This window comes from Emydura macquarii, unplaced genomic scaffold (genome assembly GCF_026122565.2).
Source record: "Emydura macquarii macquarii isolate MOO-44397 ecotype Brisbane River unplaced genomic scaffold, CSIRO-AGI_Emac_v2 contig_2676, whole genome shotgun sequence".
Classification (NCBI taxonomy): Eukaryota; Metazoa; Chordata; order Testudines; family Chelidae; genus Emydura; species Emydura macquarii.
In genome coordinates, this window is record NW_027132813.1 from 32,552,873 (window position 1) to 32,570,536 (window position 17,664).

At 39.4% G+C, this 17,664-nt stretch overlaps 1 protein-coding gene across 1 annotated transcript in view; it reads left to right on the plus strand.

Moving 5' to 3' along the window:
* EML6 (EMAP like 6) overlaps positions 1-17,664 on the plus strand; it is a 246,867-nt gene that overhangs the window by 204,252 nt on the left and 24,951 nt on the right. The window contains exons 28-31 of the mRNA XM_067565157.1: positions 239-365; positions 13,976-13,990; positions 15,284-15,292; positions 17,189-17,267. Coding sequence (XP_067421258.1) covers positions 239-365; positions 13,976-13,990; positions 15,284-15,292; positions 17,189-17,267 — 230 coding nt within the window. The remainder of the gene's footprint in view (positions 1-238; positions 366-13,975; positions 13,991-15,283; positions 15,293-17,188; positions 17,268-17,664) is intronic.

Genomic DNA, 17,664 nt, shown 5'->3' on the forward strand with positions numbered 1-17,664 from the left:
TACATATTAAATTTAGCCCTGATTTCAAAGACTCACATACATGCTTAATTTTAAGCATGCGAGGAATCCCATTGAGTTCAATGGGACTCATGTGCTTAAAGTTAGCCACATGTAAGTCTTTGTAGGATCGGGACCTTAGATTGCATATGTTGTTGCAGATCTTTTTATTTTTTATTTCTCTAATACAAAACTGAGAACAAGCTACACGGGTGTCATTTTATCTTTCACATTATTTAAGGTTATGACAGTGATGTAGCAAGAGAAAAGGCTATTGACTATACAACAAAGATCTATGCAGTAAGCATCCGAGAAATGGAAGGCACAAAGCCACACCAGCAGCTGAAGGAGGTTTCAGTTGAGGAAAGGTATGGCATGCAAAGGCATTCATTCCATATATACAATAAATTCCTCCGACTTTCCTTTTAGTGAACTAAAAATAGTCTGTTATAAATACTAACAAGACAGCATTCTTAAATTCTTATGTCCCAGTGCATCGTAGTTTAAATTGGGGATATGTTTGTGTGTATTTGGCAGTGGGGAAGGGTTTGTTAACCACAGAGCTGTCAATCTCCCTCCCTCTCCCCTCCCCCCCCCCAAATTCATATGTAGAGTCTTACATATTCATTCTTACTTTTAGGTATGAAATGAAACAGTAGTCTTCAGGTAACTCAAATAGGGAGTAGTACCTGCCAGTCTGTGTGTACTTGCACCTGCAAGACTATGAGATGAAATCAAATCAAAGCTCAAGTTAAATGAGTTGACTTGATTCATCTTGGTCTCTAGAGGATGTTTGTCTTTATCATTAAACCATAGCATTCAGCAGTCTGCCTTCAAGAGTGGCCCAGGACTCGAATAAAAGGGGAATTACTGGTCACAGCTGAACTATACTGTACTCTGTGAAGATGCTCACTTCCTGAAATATTTATTGTATTCCTACTCATCTGTGCATTTGGTTTCAGTACAAGCCTTGTATCTTATACGTTCCTTGTGAGCATTGTGTGTGTGTGTGTGTGTGTTTGTGTAAGTAAAGATGGAACTGGTAGCATCACCAGGTTGCCTGACCATTTCCATTATAAGACTCTGTTTTCAGTTATTTATAACTTTACCAAATTGGAGGTAAATCACTGTTTAGACCATGTTAAAAATTCTTACGACCATTTCATCTGAGAAGCTCTAATATCTCCATGCTTTGGAGCAATGGCTTGAAATTTGGGGAGGGGGTCACTCTGGTGTCAGTGTGTCAATTACCTTTTGTTTTTCCTGTGAAAATCCACCCACATTTTGCCAAGTTACAAGCCTTTGGAAAATCTCAGTTCACACATGCTCAGTAGAGATTTGGTAGAGTTTTGCAGCTAAATTCTCCAAAGATTTCCTCTGTACTGAGCCTGTTCCAACTCAAGTTGCAGAGGCTGAGCAGAACTTTCCCTGCAAATGTTCCTCCCAGCTGCTGTGACTGCTTTGGTGCTGGGCACAAAAACTAAGAGCTGGGAGACCCTCTCTCCTGTGCCCTTAATGCTTTTCCTGTTGGCATGTAGGCACTAAGGAGAAGGAGGAATTAGTCCCATTGGAATGCAAAGGGATGAGAAATGGGGAGAAAGATAAGGAGAGAGGGGTGTTGCAGAAGCCAGAGGGTGAGAAGTAGAAGAAAGGGTGGAGCCAAGGTGAACAGAGACAGGCCAGGGGCACAGGGACAGAAGGGTCTGTTTTATAACCACTACAGCACACTTCCCTACAAAACCAGGAATTGAATCTAGGACTCCTGAGTTTCTACATTATTCTGCTTTGAGCAAATAGCTGTGAAGCTGCTGGCAAAGTTTGTGGCTGATACACATAGAAGATAACATCTTAGTACTGCTGTCTGTTACTATGTTAGCTCAAATGGTAAAAGTCTGTGCTGTGGATCTAAAGGTCTGAACCCTACTGATGATCCAAGTGTCAGGTTGGTTCCACATGATGGAATTTCTGGTTTTTCAGGGTCTTTTTTCTTAATTAGAGAAATACATTTAAAAAAGAAGATTAAGGTTACAAGGTCAAGCTCTCAAAAGTCAGGAAATGCCAGAAATAAGGTTGCCCATGATACCTCAATTTGACTCCCTTGTCTCTATGCATTATGATACAGTGTTTAATTACGTGATCTTCTTTTTCCCACAGGACTCCTTCATTTAGAGCACAGAATGTATGGTGCTCCAGGAATGAACATAATGTATGATTCTGTTGTCTGTTGTTGCAGAAGTTAGATTGTGTGTACTATTTGCTAGTACTGGAACTGGTGGGTTTAGGCCTGCCCAAAACTAAAGGTCCACCCCTGAGCTAAGTGGGAGGAACCCATAAGCCCAGGCTGCAATTGAATACTTGGGACAACAAAAGGAAAAACAGGAACAGGAGTGGGGTCAAAGGTTAAAAATGAGGGCACCCCAAAAGGGGACACTGAGCAGAGAACCCTGGACAGCACCCACTGAATGAGGCAGGGGATTGCAGGAAAAGAAAGAAAGGTCTCATGGTTAAGGCAGTTGAATGCTTCCCTAGAAAACTGAATTCTATCCCTGTTTCTACCACAAAGTTCCTGTGTGATGCATGGCAAGTCACTTCACCCAAACTTTTCACAGGTGGCCACCAATTGTGTGTGTTTCATTTTCTGAGTGCCCAACGTGAGATGCCTGAGGCTAGATTTGAAGAAGAATGTTCATAGCTGCAACTATGATTTCAGCTGTGCTTTGAAGATAAAATGCTATACATAGAACATGAAAAATTAGGCCCTAGGTGACTGTTTGGGCAACCAAAATTAGTGGACACTTTTGACAATTTTGACCTTAATCCCTCTGTGCCTCTGTTCCCCAGCAGTAAAATGGGAATAATAACACCACCTAATCTCACATTGTAACGATGTCATTAATTGTGAAGGGTGTTGTGACAATAAACTCATTAATGTTTGTGAAGCACTCTGGTACTCTAATGATCATCACAATAGAATGCTTAGGAGGAAATTAATAATTTGGTATTCAAGTGCAGCATTTAGATAGTGCATATTAAATGAGACCTGAGGCTACACTTTGAATGTGGAGTGTAAAAAGAAATATTGAATAACTACCTGTTCGTTAAATGAGGCAGAGTTCCTATAGGGAAAAAATAATATGTTATTATGTAATTAACATATTATGTATCATAATGTATATGCACGATTCTGGTATTTCCTAACTTTTTTTTTTTTTCAACTTTAACTTTCTTTTAATATAATATATATAAAATCTACACAGCTTCCTTTTAATTGTGCTAAATAAAACTAAGAAACACAAATAACACTTTTTTATTCTCTTTCACCCTCCTTTCCTCACATATTCCCTCTTTGCTTCTGCATATTTGCTAGTATTGAAGAAAACGAAAATGTGGCTAATTTTTTGGTGATGGAGTCTCAGATTCTTGTGACCACATTGTTTCACCAGTCTTTTGTTAACATATAGAGTGCTATTCTTTATTTTAATATTTTAGAGATTCAACAGGAGTATTGTATTATACAATTTTCTCTGCTTCAGTTTGGGAGCTCAAAATCCACTGAAATTATACGATTTTAAAAGGAGTTATTAAATAAGTAGAGCTTGTATAGGATTAAAGATATTTTCATAGGTCTAAGTCTGAAACATAGCTAATTTCACCAACCTCATTTATTGTGAACTAAAACTTCCCTGCTAGAAAATTCCCTATATCTTCATCACTAGGAGAACCATACACTTTTGTCTTTCTTCCTGCTATAGTGGATAAGGCCTACTACTCTGCAGCAACAAAAACATTGAGCCAGATTCTGATTTCACTTACACATGTATAAATCAGGAGTCTCTCTATTGAAGTTAATGGAGTTAAAAAGTGTAAAACCAGTCTAAGTGACCTCAGAGTCGGACCCATGGTCTCTAACCTTGACATAAACTCATGTACCTTCCTTTCACTTCTTTCACTTTCACCCTCTTCCATATGGGGTGACACTGGAAACATACAGAATAATTCTTTGGACACCATGTTCTGATTATAAATTACATAAGACTCTTTTTAAGTAGAAAGGTGAAAAACACTCTTATCTCCCCAATATGGAGTGATGAAACAACCTTTGTTTACTTACCTTAAATGAACTGTACAGGATTTTTTTTTCCAGAAAGAAAATAGTGTTTTATAAAATATTTTTAAATGATCTGGCCTGTGAGTTGATAAAATTTGTCAGTTATAATACTTCACTCCCAAATCAAAGACACTATATATTTGCTTCAAGTAATTAGAAAATCCTAGATGTATACTTGTACCTCTTATATATTTGATCAACCTCAAAAAATATATTTTAATAATCAGCTGGAATATAATTCATGTGCAGCAACTGCCATGTGAAAACCAAATTAAGCTCCTTTATAAGAGGTTGTCAAAGGGAACTCTCACCACTAGTGGCGCCTCCTCCTGGCTGTCCTGGGGATTAGCTCTGCCAGATGTCACACCCCACTCTGGAGGTGTCTTCACCCTTCCTGTCTCCCCCTGCGGCCCCTCTCATTTCAAGAATCATAGAAGATTAGAATTGGAAGGGACCTCAGGAGGTCATCTAGTCCAACCCCCTGCTCAAAGCAGGACCAACCCCAACTAAACCATCCCAGGTAGGGCTTTGTCAAGCTGTACCTTAAAAACCTCTAAGGATGGAGATTGCATCACTTCCCTAGGTAACCCAGTCCAGTGCTTCACCACCTTTCTAGTGAAAAAGTTTTTCCTAATATCCAACCTACACCTCCACCACTGCAACTTGAGACCATTGCTCCTAGTTCTGTCATCTACCACCACTGAGAACAGCCTAGTTCCATCTTCTTTGGAACCATCTTTCAGGTAATTAAAAGTTGCTATCAAATCCTCCTTCATTCTTCTCTTCTGCCTTTTTCCAATCATCTGAGACCTCCCCCAATCGCCACGAGTTTTCAAAGATAATGGAAGAACTGCAGCCTCCTCTTTTTGATGCAGCCATCTGGCTGGGTCACTACATTGTTTCCCCTTTCGGAGGTTACCTAAAGCCATTCCACGCAAACCATTTCAGGCAGTCTTCTCTGGCCCCGATGGTGCCACTTCCCCATTGGTTGGTAGGGGAACCCTGGCCTGCCCACGACTCCATGTTCTAATCCAGGGACTCTTAACCCAGCTGTTCTGGGCTTTCTTCTCTCTGCCCTCACTGCTCCTTCCCTGGACTACTTCCTACTTTTCTGGTTCCTCCCTTTTCTGTGGGTTTACTAGCTCCAGGCCCTCCTCCTCCTTCCCGGGGAGTGGCTGTAGCCTTTCCCAGCAGCCTTTGTGGGTTGCTAGCTTCCTGGTTTTATAGGTCCCATCTTAACCCCTTCTAATCTTGTGTGGGGCAGATACCTCATCACAGAGGCCTACAGTGATGTGTCACAATTTATTTTTATTTTTTAATTAGTACCACCTATCAACAAAAAATAGGGACCATAGTTTTGCTATTTACTGTAATTCTTCTTACAAGGAAATAGAAAAAAGAGTGTGTTAATAACTGCTTGATAATTATCAGGTGACTCCATATTTAAAGAAACTCAAATATTCTATAAATTATGAGGTATTTGCCATGCAATGCAAACTATGCACTATGTGGAACTGCAAATTGGACATCAAACCTGAAAATAGAAATAGGATACATTAGAAATTAAAATGGATTAATTATATGTATTTTTGTGATTTACTAGTTAGAGCACAGGATTCAGTCAAGAACCCTGGATTTTATTCTCAGCATAATTTTCTTGCATGTAGTATGGCGTTCAGCTGGTTTTGTTGTTGTTTTAAAAGACATGATGGGTTATATATAGATCTATTTAGTATACTACTTTTAAAAAATTATATTCTTATTTTAGGCCCTGATTTTGGAAAGCCCTAAACCTGTTCTTATATCCCCCTTTATTTAGGAAAGCACTTAAGCATTTGCTTAAGTTCTGTAGAAATCAGTGAGACTTAAGCACATACTTAAATAAATTATTTTGTGCTCTTCCTGATTAGAGGTGCCTTCCTGGGTCAAGACCTCAAGGGATTGTCATCAATTTATCTTCCTGCACAGGAGGAACAAAATAATTAATTGCAAAATCCACAGCTAAAATTTTCAAACCGGCATGCTTACAGTTGGATACCTATATCCATATTTAAGCACCTAAAATCCCTATATTTCCCATTGACTTCAATGGGAGCTCTGTATGTCCAGCATCTCTGAAAACCAGGCCATTTATTTAAATGCCTAAATGAAAATATAGACACCTAATCTGAAGAACCCAAATTTATTTTGGAACCCACAATTTTTGGAACAAGGACATGGTGTGCTCTGTTTGTTCCGCAGCCACAGCTGAGGACTGGGGCCATTGTCTCTGTCTATTAATCAAAACTATCATATTAATCTTAACAGCTATCTCAGATTTTTCAAAAATCCCTTACCATGTAGATTAAGAGCTGCATTTTCCATGTGTTTCACAAAAGATTCACAGGTTGATGTTCATATTTTTATATATGAGAGGTATGGTTTGGGTTACTTTAATTGCATATTATGTACATGCAGTTTGCAGATCTGATAACCTTATTGTGGATCACACACATTTCATATGTAGCTTACTGGACAAAAATATGTGTTAAACATATGCAAAACATATGTGATCCACATTTAGTTCATCTGAGTTATATGTACTCCTAAAAATATATATCCAAGGGATAAATAAATATGATTCATACATTTTTTGTCAGTTTGAATGAGGTAATATGTTTTATGAGAGTCCATCAAACAATAAAATTACAATACAAATAATTATGAATTCTTCCAAGATACTAATCACTACTCATCATTACGTTCCTGCATGCAATCTAGGCAAGTATTAACCAAGCTCAAGGACAGGTTTCACAATTTACAAGATGAGTGGCCAGATACGTCAAGCTATCTGATGTGTGCATAGACACATGCTTCTCTGAGGCCAATGGCCTGATGGCATCAGTGTTTACCTCTACACAAAGTGCGATGAAGTGGGGTGCAAGCCTCAATTCCATTTGATGATTCCATTTGATGATTACATTTGATGATCCTGTGATATGAAGGGCTGCCAGTATTGTTGGCACTGAGGCTAGACTGCAGTGCATCAGTGCAAAACTTTTCAGTACAAATTAAGTTATCTAGTTAAGTAAAGACATCAGGATGTTCATTATTTCTTGCTGTGTTCTTCAGTCAAAGATCTGATCCATCAGTGCTGATGCAATTGAAGATGTGGTAGCCAGAGTCACAGACCTGCTTATGTCAGGAATAGAAGACAAAGTCGATTTCTCATCAAATATCAAGTGGAGTTCCATCAGTGCAGAATAGGCAAAGCCTCAAGTGACATGGAGTTGGTATTGGGAATGACCAGAGTAGTGTATTACATCATCAAAGTCATTCTAGGGCCGTTATGCATTAAGATGAAATTGATGCATTGTCTGTTGATGGCTGTTAGGGGGTTGTTGAGGTCTGGCTTTGGGACTGAACTGGCTGATACCTGCAACACTGATGTAGAATCTTGCCAGGCAGCCAGGACTCTCAATTAATTATTTTTCCAGGTATGCTAGGCTGACTTCATGTTAGATGTCTGGGAAACATTAGAGGAGGCCAAGAGAGGCTAGATGGGAGCTGACAACTTGCAAGAAGCAAGTCTCATAGCTGTTCCAGTCATACTCCTTTACCAGGCTCAAGATTCAACGTTTATGCCAGTCCGTGAGGGACATATCCAACCACACTCTGAACACTTCCTAAAAATGCTGGGCTGCCTTCTCTCCATATCTGCAAGAACACAATGAGTTGAAGATAGAATAAACCATGCAAACTAAAAAACCTACAGGTTTTCTCTTGCCAATGGCTAGGAAGGACTAAATTCTTTGACATGGCAGGAGCTTCCAGGAGTGGCATCCCTGTGCATTGATTAATGAGGATAGCACTGAGCGCTGATGGAGCCAGTTCACACAATGTGTTATCAGAGTGGAGGCCTGGGTTTGAGCAGCTTGAGCCTATCACTCACCGCTGAAAGCTGGAAATGTTGCAAAGGTGACTTTCTCCATTCCTGAGGGAGGAGGGCAGACTTTATGGCTTTGGTTTACTCCTCTGCATTCAGCCTTTGGAAAAGCAAAAGGGAAGAAGGGCTGGGATTTCAGTGGTGAAATGATGATCCAGTTTGATGGGCCAAGGTCCTCAAATAAAATGTTAAGTGAGCACCTCCCCATCCTCCATCACACAATTTTTCTTCCTTTCCTCATATTGTCTCTCCATGAACTCCTTCCTCAGTCTCCATTCCCTTTCTACCCCCTCTGCCAGGCACCCGCTTGCATGTCATTACCCAAGCATAAACAGACTTCACCCACACCCATGCAAACTAGATCATTGCCAGCATCCTCACACACTAGTCACACATCAGAACATGCACTAACACTAGCAGCAGGCAGGCAAGACTAATTTCCATGGTGTCATCAGAGAAGCAGGAAAGTTCCATCCTTCAAATGCCTCTCCTCAGCCCCCAGAGACAGAAAAGTTCCTCCTTCCCCATCCCTATCAAGAAGAGGAAGGGAGCCAGGGGGCATGTTTCTGTCTCTGAAGAGAGCCATCAGAGCCAGCCTCCTCTCTCCTCAGGCAGGGTTGTGGAGAAGCAGGGCTATACCACTATCTCCCTCGCTACATAGAAGGAGAGGACCCCAACAGTTCTTGCCCCTCCCTAGGAAAGAGGCTATAAAGAGAAGGTTGCTTATAATAGCTGAATTCACACTAGCCGAGTGAGCAGAGGCTTTGAACTCCACACTGCTGTTGCAATGCACCCTGCTGTCACCAAACATCCAAGCTCTGAGCAGAGACAGCACAGGTAGAGCCAGTCAAGTACAGATCAAAGTTCTATGCTGCACTGGACTTCTAACTCAGGAGGAGACTGAAAAGACTCTCCAAAGTGCCAAGGCTCTAAGCATAATGGGGTCTGTGGCAGCAGGATTTTCATCCTTGTACCGGAGAAGGCAACAACTTCGTAACCCCATTTGGACAAGTTTAACCTAAGTCAATGTCTTTAGAAAGGAGTTGAAACCCTTGCAGCCTTTTCCTTTACTGCTTTAGTTGCTTCATAAAAATGATTGTGTAAGTACCTGTGAGGATTATAGAAATCATATAGTATATCTGACTTTACAAGGTGTGAAACTAGTCATGGCCAGGGGTGGGGGGCTTCTGAGGCCTAGCTGAGGCCTGGTCAGGGAACCCAGGTGAAGCCTCTTCGGCAGTTGCAGTTTTTGAATGTAACAGTGGGTATGTCTACACTGCAATTAAACACCCTTGGCTGGCCTGTGTCAGCTGACTTGGCTCACTGGGCTTGGGCTGCAGGGCTGTAAAATTGTGGTGTAGTTGTTTGGGCTTGGACTGGAGCCTGGGCTCTCGGACCCTTCCCCTAGCAGAAGTGGAGCTCGGGAGGAGGGACGGGGGTACAGTTTTAAAATGTCTTCGCAGATGTATTAGTTTGTGCATTCAATTAAGATAATTAATTCATTGTTTCTCTCTCCTCTCCCCTACCTTGTTTTTCTTCTCCCCCCTTCCCCCATGTCTGTCTTCCTCTCTCCCCTTATTTTCTCTTTTTCTTTTCTTGCTCCTCTGATTGGCACTCTGCTCCCTGCTCTGTCTATGTAATTTAGGCGTTGGGTGCCAATCAGAGGTGCTGCAGGAACAGTCTCGCGGTGTGGGAGCCCAAAGAGCAACGCTCCCACACCACGGGATACTTTGGTCAGTAGCAGGACTGTCCCGGACAATCTAGGACAATTGTAAGCCAGATTATATATTACTTAGGAAAATACAAAGGAATTGTCTTACATGAGAAACAGTTTAATGGTTGAATCTGGACCATTTTAACTGACCAAAGCTAGAATTTAAATGACAAGAAGTACAATGAGCCTTTTGCCTGACATTATGTTTCATGCCACTAATATTGATGCACAATAATGTTTGCATTTTGTATTCTCCTAACACTAATTCATAACCTGTTTTCCAAACATTCATTGTTTGACTTGCATGTCTATGTGAACTAACAACTTTACTAATAATTATGGTGATGGAAAATCCTTCAGTGCAGGTTGAATACATGGAAAACCAAAAGCAGTGTTAGCATGTTTAGTCCTCTGTTTTGTATTATACTAGTCTGTCTCATTTACTGTAAGTTATCTATCATAAACTGTTTTTCAAATTATCTCATACTGTGTATCATTTGTAATCCTACACTTTAGTAGGGTGCAAAAGGGATTTTCCTCTCTTCAGATATTGATTATTCTTTGGTTGATGATTTATTTCTTTATACTAACATGGGCTCAATTTTCAAACAAGCCTCCAAAATTGCATGCACATTTTTGCACCATAAATTGAATTGCTAGATACATGGTTACACGATTTGCTCATGTGAATATGGATTTTACATGTATAATTTTGTGGGTGTAATTTCAGAAGCCAGCTTGGAAGTGAATCCCTTTTTGTATACACACATTTGTGGAGTCTTTTCAGAATGTATATGGAGAAAAACATATTTGAGGTGTAGGTAGGGTTATCACTGGTCAGTATTTGACCAGCCTGGCTGTTTTTTTTATGGATTTGCGAGTTGCCAGAAAAATAATTTAATCTGCCAGGTTGTTTTTAAGTGGTCTAAAGATTTGCCTTATTATCACAGTACATTGGGATATCTAGTGTTAAAAGTTTCTATGTCCAACTAAAGATGCTGTAGTGTTCCCATTTCTGCAGTTTAAGTAAGAAAAGGATGTTATCAATCATATCTATGTGTGTTCTCTCTCTTGATATTATAATTGGCTTTTAAAGGGGGGGGGGCAGTTGCAGAGTACCCTGGTGGTTGGGGTTGCGGTGGGCTTGCCTGGGGGGCTGGTGCTGGGCATTTCAAAGGTGGTAACTCTGTAGGAAATAACACAATTAGTATTTTAGCAGAAGAGTGCTCATTGGGGAGGAGTGGTGTCTTCTGGGATACCCCTTTTACCTTCTCTACAGGTCGATGTCAAGGTGACCTATTCCAGCTATAATTGGCAGAACACTGTTTCCACCGTGGTTCTCCCCCAGGATTTGAACAAATTGTGACTGCTATACTCCCAGCCCCTGGCAGCCTAATGAACTCAGGATCAATCTCATAACCCATACAAGACAGCCATTGTGCTGTTGCCAGATCAGATGGTTGGCCCCAGACTGTTTTCTGTTTGTGTGAAGCTTTGTGTGCTTGGAAATGAAGTCATTCCAGTACAGTGTATGCATCCACACAAAGTGCCATTAACATTTCTCCATCCTAACTTGAAAATTGCTCTCTGCTCCAGCATTGCTCAGGAACTGTCGACTGCTTTGAGTTTTTTTATCATGTGGACTAATGTCCACTAGGGACTATAGGGACACCTTCAAAAGCATGTCATTTGTGACCTGGCTTGAATCCAATAATGCAGAGGTGAGAGGTTTAAGCATTCACCCACTACACCATCTCCTTCATTCCAAAAGTCCTCTGTATATATTGGGTAAATATTTTTATTTATAAAATGTGCCCAGCTACCAAAACTCTTATCATGGATGTGTTAAATTAATACAATAAATGGAAAAGACTGTCTCCCCCAATGCACCAAATACAAATACAGCCCCAGCACCTAAGAGAAGCTTGAGAAAAGAGAGATACTTTGTAGGGTGTGCTAAATGTGAGCGAGCTTGGATTCTGTCACACTATTAAGAGAAATGAATTCCAGACTTGAGGAAATTCCAGTAAGATCAACTAATCGTTTAAATCTGGGGACTGTTGACTTGAGTGCCTCAGGTGATCATAACTACTTTATTAGTATGTGGGGAGAAAGTGATCTCTCAGATAGCCAGTACACAAGTTATACGAAGCTTTTTAGCTCAGAGTTAACTTAAAATTTTGCCTGGAGCCAGAGAAGCAAGGAACTGATGCAATATGCTGTCCGCAGTTAGCTTCACCAAGCAAGATCTTCCAAGTTGCCCTACTTGTGCATGCCAATATATAGGAAGGAACCACAGATGGTTGCAGGAGGCCTATACCAAGATCCTGCAGCAGCCAAGCTGTTTAGCTAAACAGCTTCACAAGACAGTTTACAACAATCAGCTAATTTAAAAATAAAGGTCTTTGGTTCCCATTCAGAACTGATTATAGTTCCTATTGATCTGCTTTTCTGCTTGTTCATGTTTGGAGACTGAATTAGAATGACATGTGAATGTAATGATATCTTCCTTTCTTTAAATATATGAAAATGGCTATGACCCCCATGCATTCTGCAATATCTTATTTTTGTTTTAAAGAGTGCATCAGCATACATATAAAATCATGCAGAGTACTGTAAAAATGTTAGTGACTTTGTTGCGCTGATATTATTATTTTTTAAACATATTTTATAAATTATGTTTTCTTCTAACCTTATTTAAATTTTTGCTTTGATCCATTATATTGCAAAGCAGGCTATTTCCAGTGTCAAATTACATTCTTTTTTCTTCCCTGTCCAATATCTATGAAATGTCAAGTAAAAGTAATGACAAAAAAGATTGCATAGCGTAACTATTACTTGAATATTATGAGGTTATTATAATACATTCCCATGCATACATGAGGATGGGAGAACATTAAGAAGTTTTAGGTTTTACAAAGTCTTTAAAAAATTTGTGAAAAGTTCTGGATGTTTTGTAACACATTTTAGAATGATCCGAAAAACATGTGAGTTCCTTTCCAGCACCAATGGAAATTATCATCTTTTATGATATGAATAACTTTTTATTAAATCTCAGATTTTAACTCCCTTGCCCAAACAGATTTCCTGGGTTTGGATCCCCTTATTCTCTCTCTCTGACCTGACCTTTCTCTTATTAGGAATATGCGGTCTCTCAGGCTTGCTTGCTTTCTCTCTCTCTCTCTCTCTCTCTCTCTGTGTTATCAGAGCATGCTCTCTCCAGCCAGCCAGTCAGCCACCCTGCCTGCCTTTGTGTCCCACCTGGCAACAAGGTCCTCCTTTCTGCCCATCTCTTTCCTGTTGGGCTCACCCTCAATTCTCAGTTGCCAGGAGCTTTTCCTCAGTCTGTCTCAGGTGACTGTGGCTTTATTTGTCTCTTTCATGTGAGTTCATCTCTGATGGCCCAACCCTGTTTCCAATGACTTCACTGGGAACAGAATTCTCATTATTGTTATCATTTTTATTATGCTTGCACTAATCAGAGTCAGACTGTACTATGTGCTGTACACACACAGATAGAGACAATCCATGCCCCAGAGAGCTTAAACTAACTCTTTCTGACCTGCCCTTTCTACTCCTTTACTCTTCTTCCTAAACAGCTCTGGCTCTTTCTTTCTCTACTGTGTCAGGCCTCTTTTTCTCTCCCTTCAGCAACTTGTAGCCTTTTCTCTCAACACTGACTCCCTTTCCTCTAAGACCTCTCCCCTTCTCTTCCTTTCTCTTCCAAATCTCTCCATCCCAACTTTTCACCTGACCACTTAATTTGTATGCACTCCAGTGCTGCCACCTCAGCACACCCATGTTTTATCCTTCTCTTTCTGCTGCTACATCTAGATACTTCACTACAGACTTATTGGTTATCTGAAGGGTGGAAGAGAACTGTCACTCATATCTTTTTCCACACCCACCTAACCATCTGAACAGACAGCAGAGTTAATTCTATTCTCACTCAGACGGTATAAATCTGAAGTAAGTCCATTGAAGACAACTGGCAAGTTACATCTGTGTAAAACTGGTGTAAGAACAGAATCAGGCCCATTATTATTAAAAGAAACAAAGTCTGTAGTGATTCGGAGTGCCTGCAAAAATTAAGCCTGTAACATTTGAGTGTGTCTAAATTTTTCTAGAATTCATTCCTCCTATCTCTTAACATGCACACATTTTTTTTTTTTAATTACTGGAAAGAAACCGTTAATACTTGTATTATGTTTTAACTTGCTTTCCTTTGGAGGCAGGGAATTGTCAAGTAAGTATTAACACACAGGAAAAGCATAGGTTTCTATGAATATACAATATAGAATGTATACTTCACAAAGGGTAAATATACTTAATTTATTACAATGAAAATTTCTCACCTTCAACATTGCTATCTTAAGTTTCAAACAAATTAATGATGATCATAGACATTTTAAAAGAAAATGAATTTGATACTGCTTTTATTTTACATTTCTTTTATGAATCGCAATGTGAAAATAAAGCACTGAATGCATACGTGTATATATATACATATATATGTATATATAAATACACACAGTAGTTGTGTGTGTATGTCCTGTGTATAGATATATATAATATATATGTGTGTGTGTATATATTTTCAAAATAAATTATGTGTTGGCTACTTACTTATTTACTGATCATGTCATAGTGATAGTGTCCTCCTACTTTCATCACAAATCCTGGCTTGCTTTTGTCATAAACTTTACAGACATTCGTAGGTAAAGAAATGTAAAATCAATTCATTTTAAAATTACACTAAAACAGAAAAAAGAGCAGGAAACATGCAAAAATACCAATTGATTCTTTTCTGAATTGCCGATTTAAAGGCCTCATACTAGTTCTGGGTTCAAATTGGCCTTTGCAAAGTGTTCTAGCTTATCATGTTTTGGATGGAATGAAATGTTATGGTCATTTACTTCCGATCTAGTCTCTGGTGGTGATTATACCACTGTTTGGTCCAGTTATAATTGATGATTACATAATGTGTTTTGATTGAACAATTTCAGACAAAATAAAGGTATCTTGTTTCCCTGAGAGCAGAAGAGTAGAAACTGTCTCAGTACACAAGTTGACCTACCAAGAAACAACAGGAATTAGGCTAAATTATGAGTTGAACTAGATAGAAACAAACATCCATTGTGTGAAACTCTCAGCAGCACTCATGAGGCTGTTGTTATGTTTCCAACAGCTACCGTTTCTATAAGGCTCTCTGAAATAACTAAAATACACAAAAGCGTACTCTCAGTTCAATATAAAGTGTGTGGGAAGCATTGATATAGCTTCCCTTTTTCTCCCTGTCCTGTAGGAGCTTTAGTGCAGAGTTTGCCAGTGATGCCAGGGTATGACCTTTCTGAATTTGTAGACTGGTGCACTCTTTAATTTCTGTTTTAGTTCTTGCTGGCATGCTTAAATAGCATGGTTTGTGCCACACAGGAATGACTGGTCAACTCTGAAAATGCTTGTGCATGATTAAAATGGCCAAAAATATTTGTCTAAAGTGTACTAAGTTTCTCACTTGGTTTTATTTGCTGCTTACAAGGGGATCAAGGTAACTCTTTCCTCTTTTATTGTCACAAGATCACCTGCTGATATATTTTGCTAATGCTTAGTAAGCTTATTTGTCTGTTTGAGTTGAGGTTTGTTGGTGTACTTTCAGTTTTGTTCTGCTCTTCTAGAGTTCAACTTTTCATGCTACATAATGTTGTAATAAATACACTAGCTGTATGCTTTGTGAAATGTTGGGCTTACGATATCCCCAAAGATTACATCACCACAGAAAAAACAGCTCAGATTAAATGAAAAGGAATGAGTTATCATTTACTGTTTGCATCGGAAGAGATTTTTTGCCGAGTAAGGATTAATAATCCTTAAAGTACCAGGATTACAGTGCAAGTACAGCAGGCATTAGGAGGGATGAAAATGCTGCAACCTCTTGTCTTTGCAATCTAACTTCCACTGTATGCAGTTTATTCTGTCTATTTAGTTTATATTCTGTAAAATATGAGCAGAAAACATTAATACACATTTTTAGCTCAAACTTTTGGCAAAGATTGCCACATTCAAGTGCTAATTAAATAAATTGGGGCCAGGTGTCTGCTTTTCTTGCTTGCAGAACACCCACTGTTCTCTAACTTTCTATCTCCAGCATTCATGCTTGGAATAATGGCATGACATGTTTCTAATACTTTTTACACCAGCCAGAGTTTCCTTAAAGTGGCATTCTGGGTCTTGCATTTTCCCATAATCTATCTTCTCCTCCCCACCCCTGCATTTCAACACCATTATCACCATTTCTGCCCCCACCTTCCAGCAGGGAGGGACACACCCTCCAAGTAAAAGATGAATTAAATATCGTGCAGAATCTAGGCCAAATTTTTCTGGTGTAAATCTAATTTCAGTGGAATTACTCCACATATATTCCTGTATGACTGGCAGTAGAATTTGGCCCCTCTGTCTTTTTATTGACCAATATGGGGCGGGATCATTAAACTCAGATTATCAAAATTATCTAGATCAAATGAGACTCTGCAGCATGGGCTTGATCTTGCAAGGCAGTGAGCACTTCCCAAAAGGGCTAAACACCCTCAACTCCAACAGAGTTCAGTCTCTGCCAATTTTCAGGATCAAGCCCATTCTTCCTTTAGTCACTGCTTCACATATAATCATAGAGACATTTTTTCTAATCTAATTATGACTTGTTGCCTTCCATTTTGCTCTTTTTCACAGCACTAAAGGTTATCTGTATTTAAAGACTGTTAGTGAGTAGGATTTTTTTCATTCTGCATCCTACATTTGTCTCTTTAGTTGCTTTTGCTGACTGTAATTATAGCAGTGAGCTCTGCAGACTTTAGTCTCAGTTAAATTCAAACCAGTAAATAATAAGTCTCAGCTGAAAATGTAGTGTTCTTGCCATAATAATAGCCTGATCCAAGGCCCATAGATGTCAATGGAAAGACTGCTGTTGACTTCAATGGACTTTTGGTGAGGCTTCAAGTTAAGAAAGTACAGTTAGATTTTTGTGATAGGGGGTTTCTTTAAAACAAGTGGTAGCTCTCCTGCTGGGGCAAGGTCAGCTGTTGGCTGTTAAAAATGCTTTTGCCCCTCTTCAACAGATAGTCTGGTGGAAATGCAAGCAGCGGGCCAAATGTATATTGTTTCCAGGAGTTACTCAGATTTACAGTGGTGTAACTTTAAAAACAATTTGGCCCAGAATGGTCTGTTCTGCCATTGATACACATAACTCCCATCAATGTTCAGCTCTCTAAACCGGAATGGACCCAAGTTCAGTATCAGTTCTAAAACCTTAGAAAGAGAAGGCACTGAGCTCACTAGCATTTGGCCATTCTCCTGTTCATACATAAAACATGCAGTAGTTTTGAAAGATTTCTTTTGCTTTCAGACATATTAATTATCTTCTTTTTTGTTTTCTCTGTGCTTGTTTTAGGCCACCAGTTAGCAGAGCTGCTCCTCAGCCTGAGAAACTGCAAAAGAATGATATCAACAAAAAAAAGAAACTGGTTGAGGTCAGGCTTAACACTTTCTTCTCCCCCCGCCCCCCCCCCCCCCCCGGCCTTTTTTTTTTTTTTTTTTTTTTTTGGTATTAAGTCTTATTGGGTTAATTTTACCCATACTTTGAGTGCTGACTAAAGTGATGCATAGGCCTCGTTGTGGCCCTCTTTACATCCCTAATTTACAAAGACATTTGCTATGATTAAACATGTAAATAACTAGTTGCACGTTTAATTGCTCATTTGCACATGCAGTTATCATGACTGCATATGAAATCAAAATGGTGCCCAAATTATGCATTTTTTTGTGTATTTTGGAGTGCACATTTTTCTGAAAATGTAGCCCCTAATTTTAAAAATATATGTTCATTACATGCATTGAGCAAGCCAAATACTATAGCCATCTATGGAC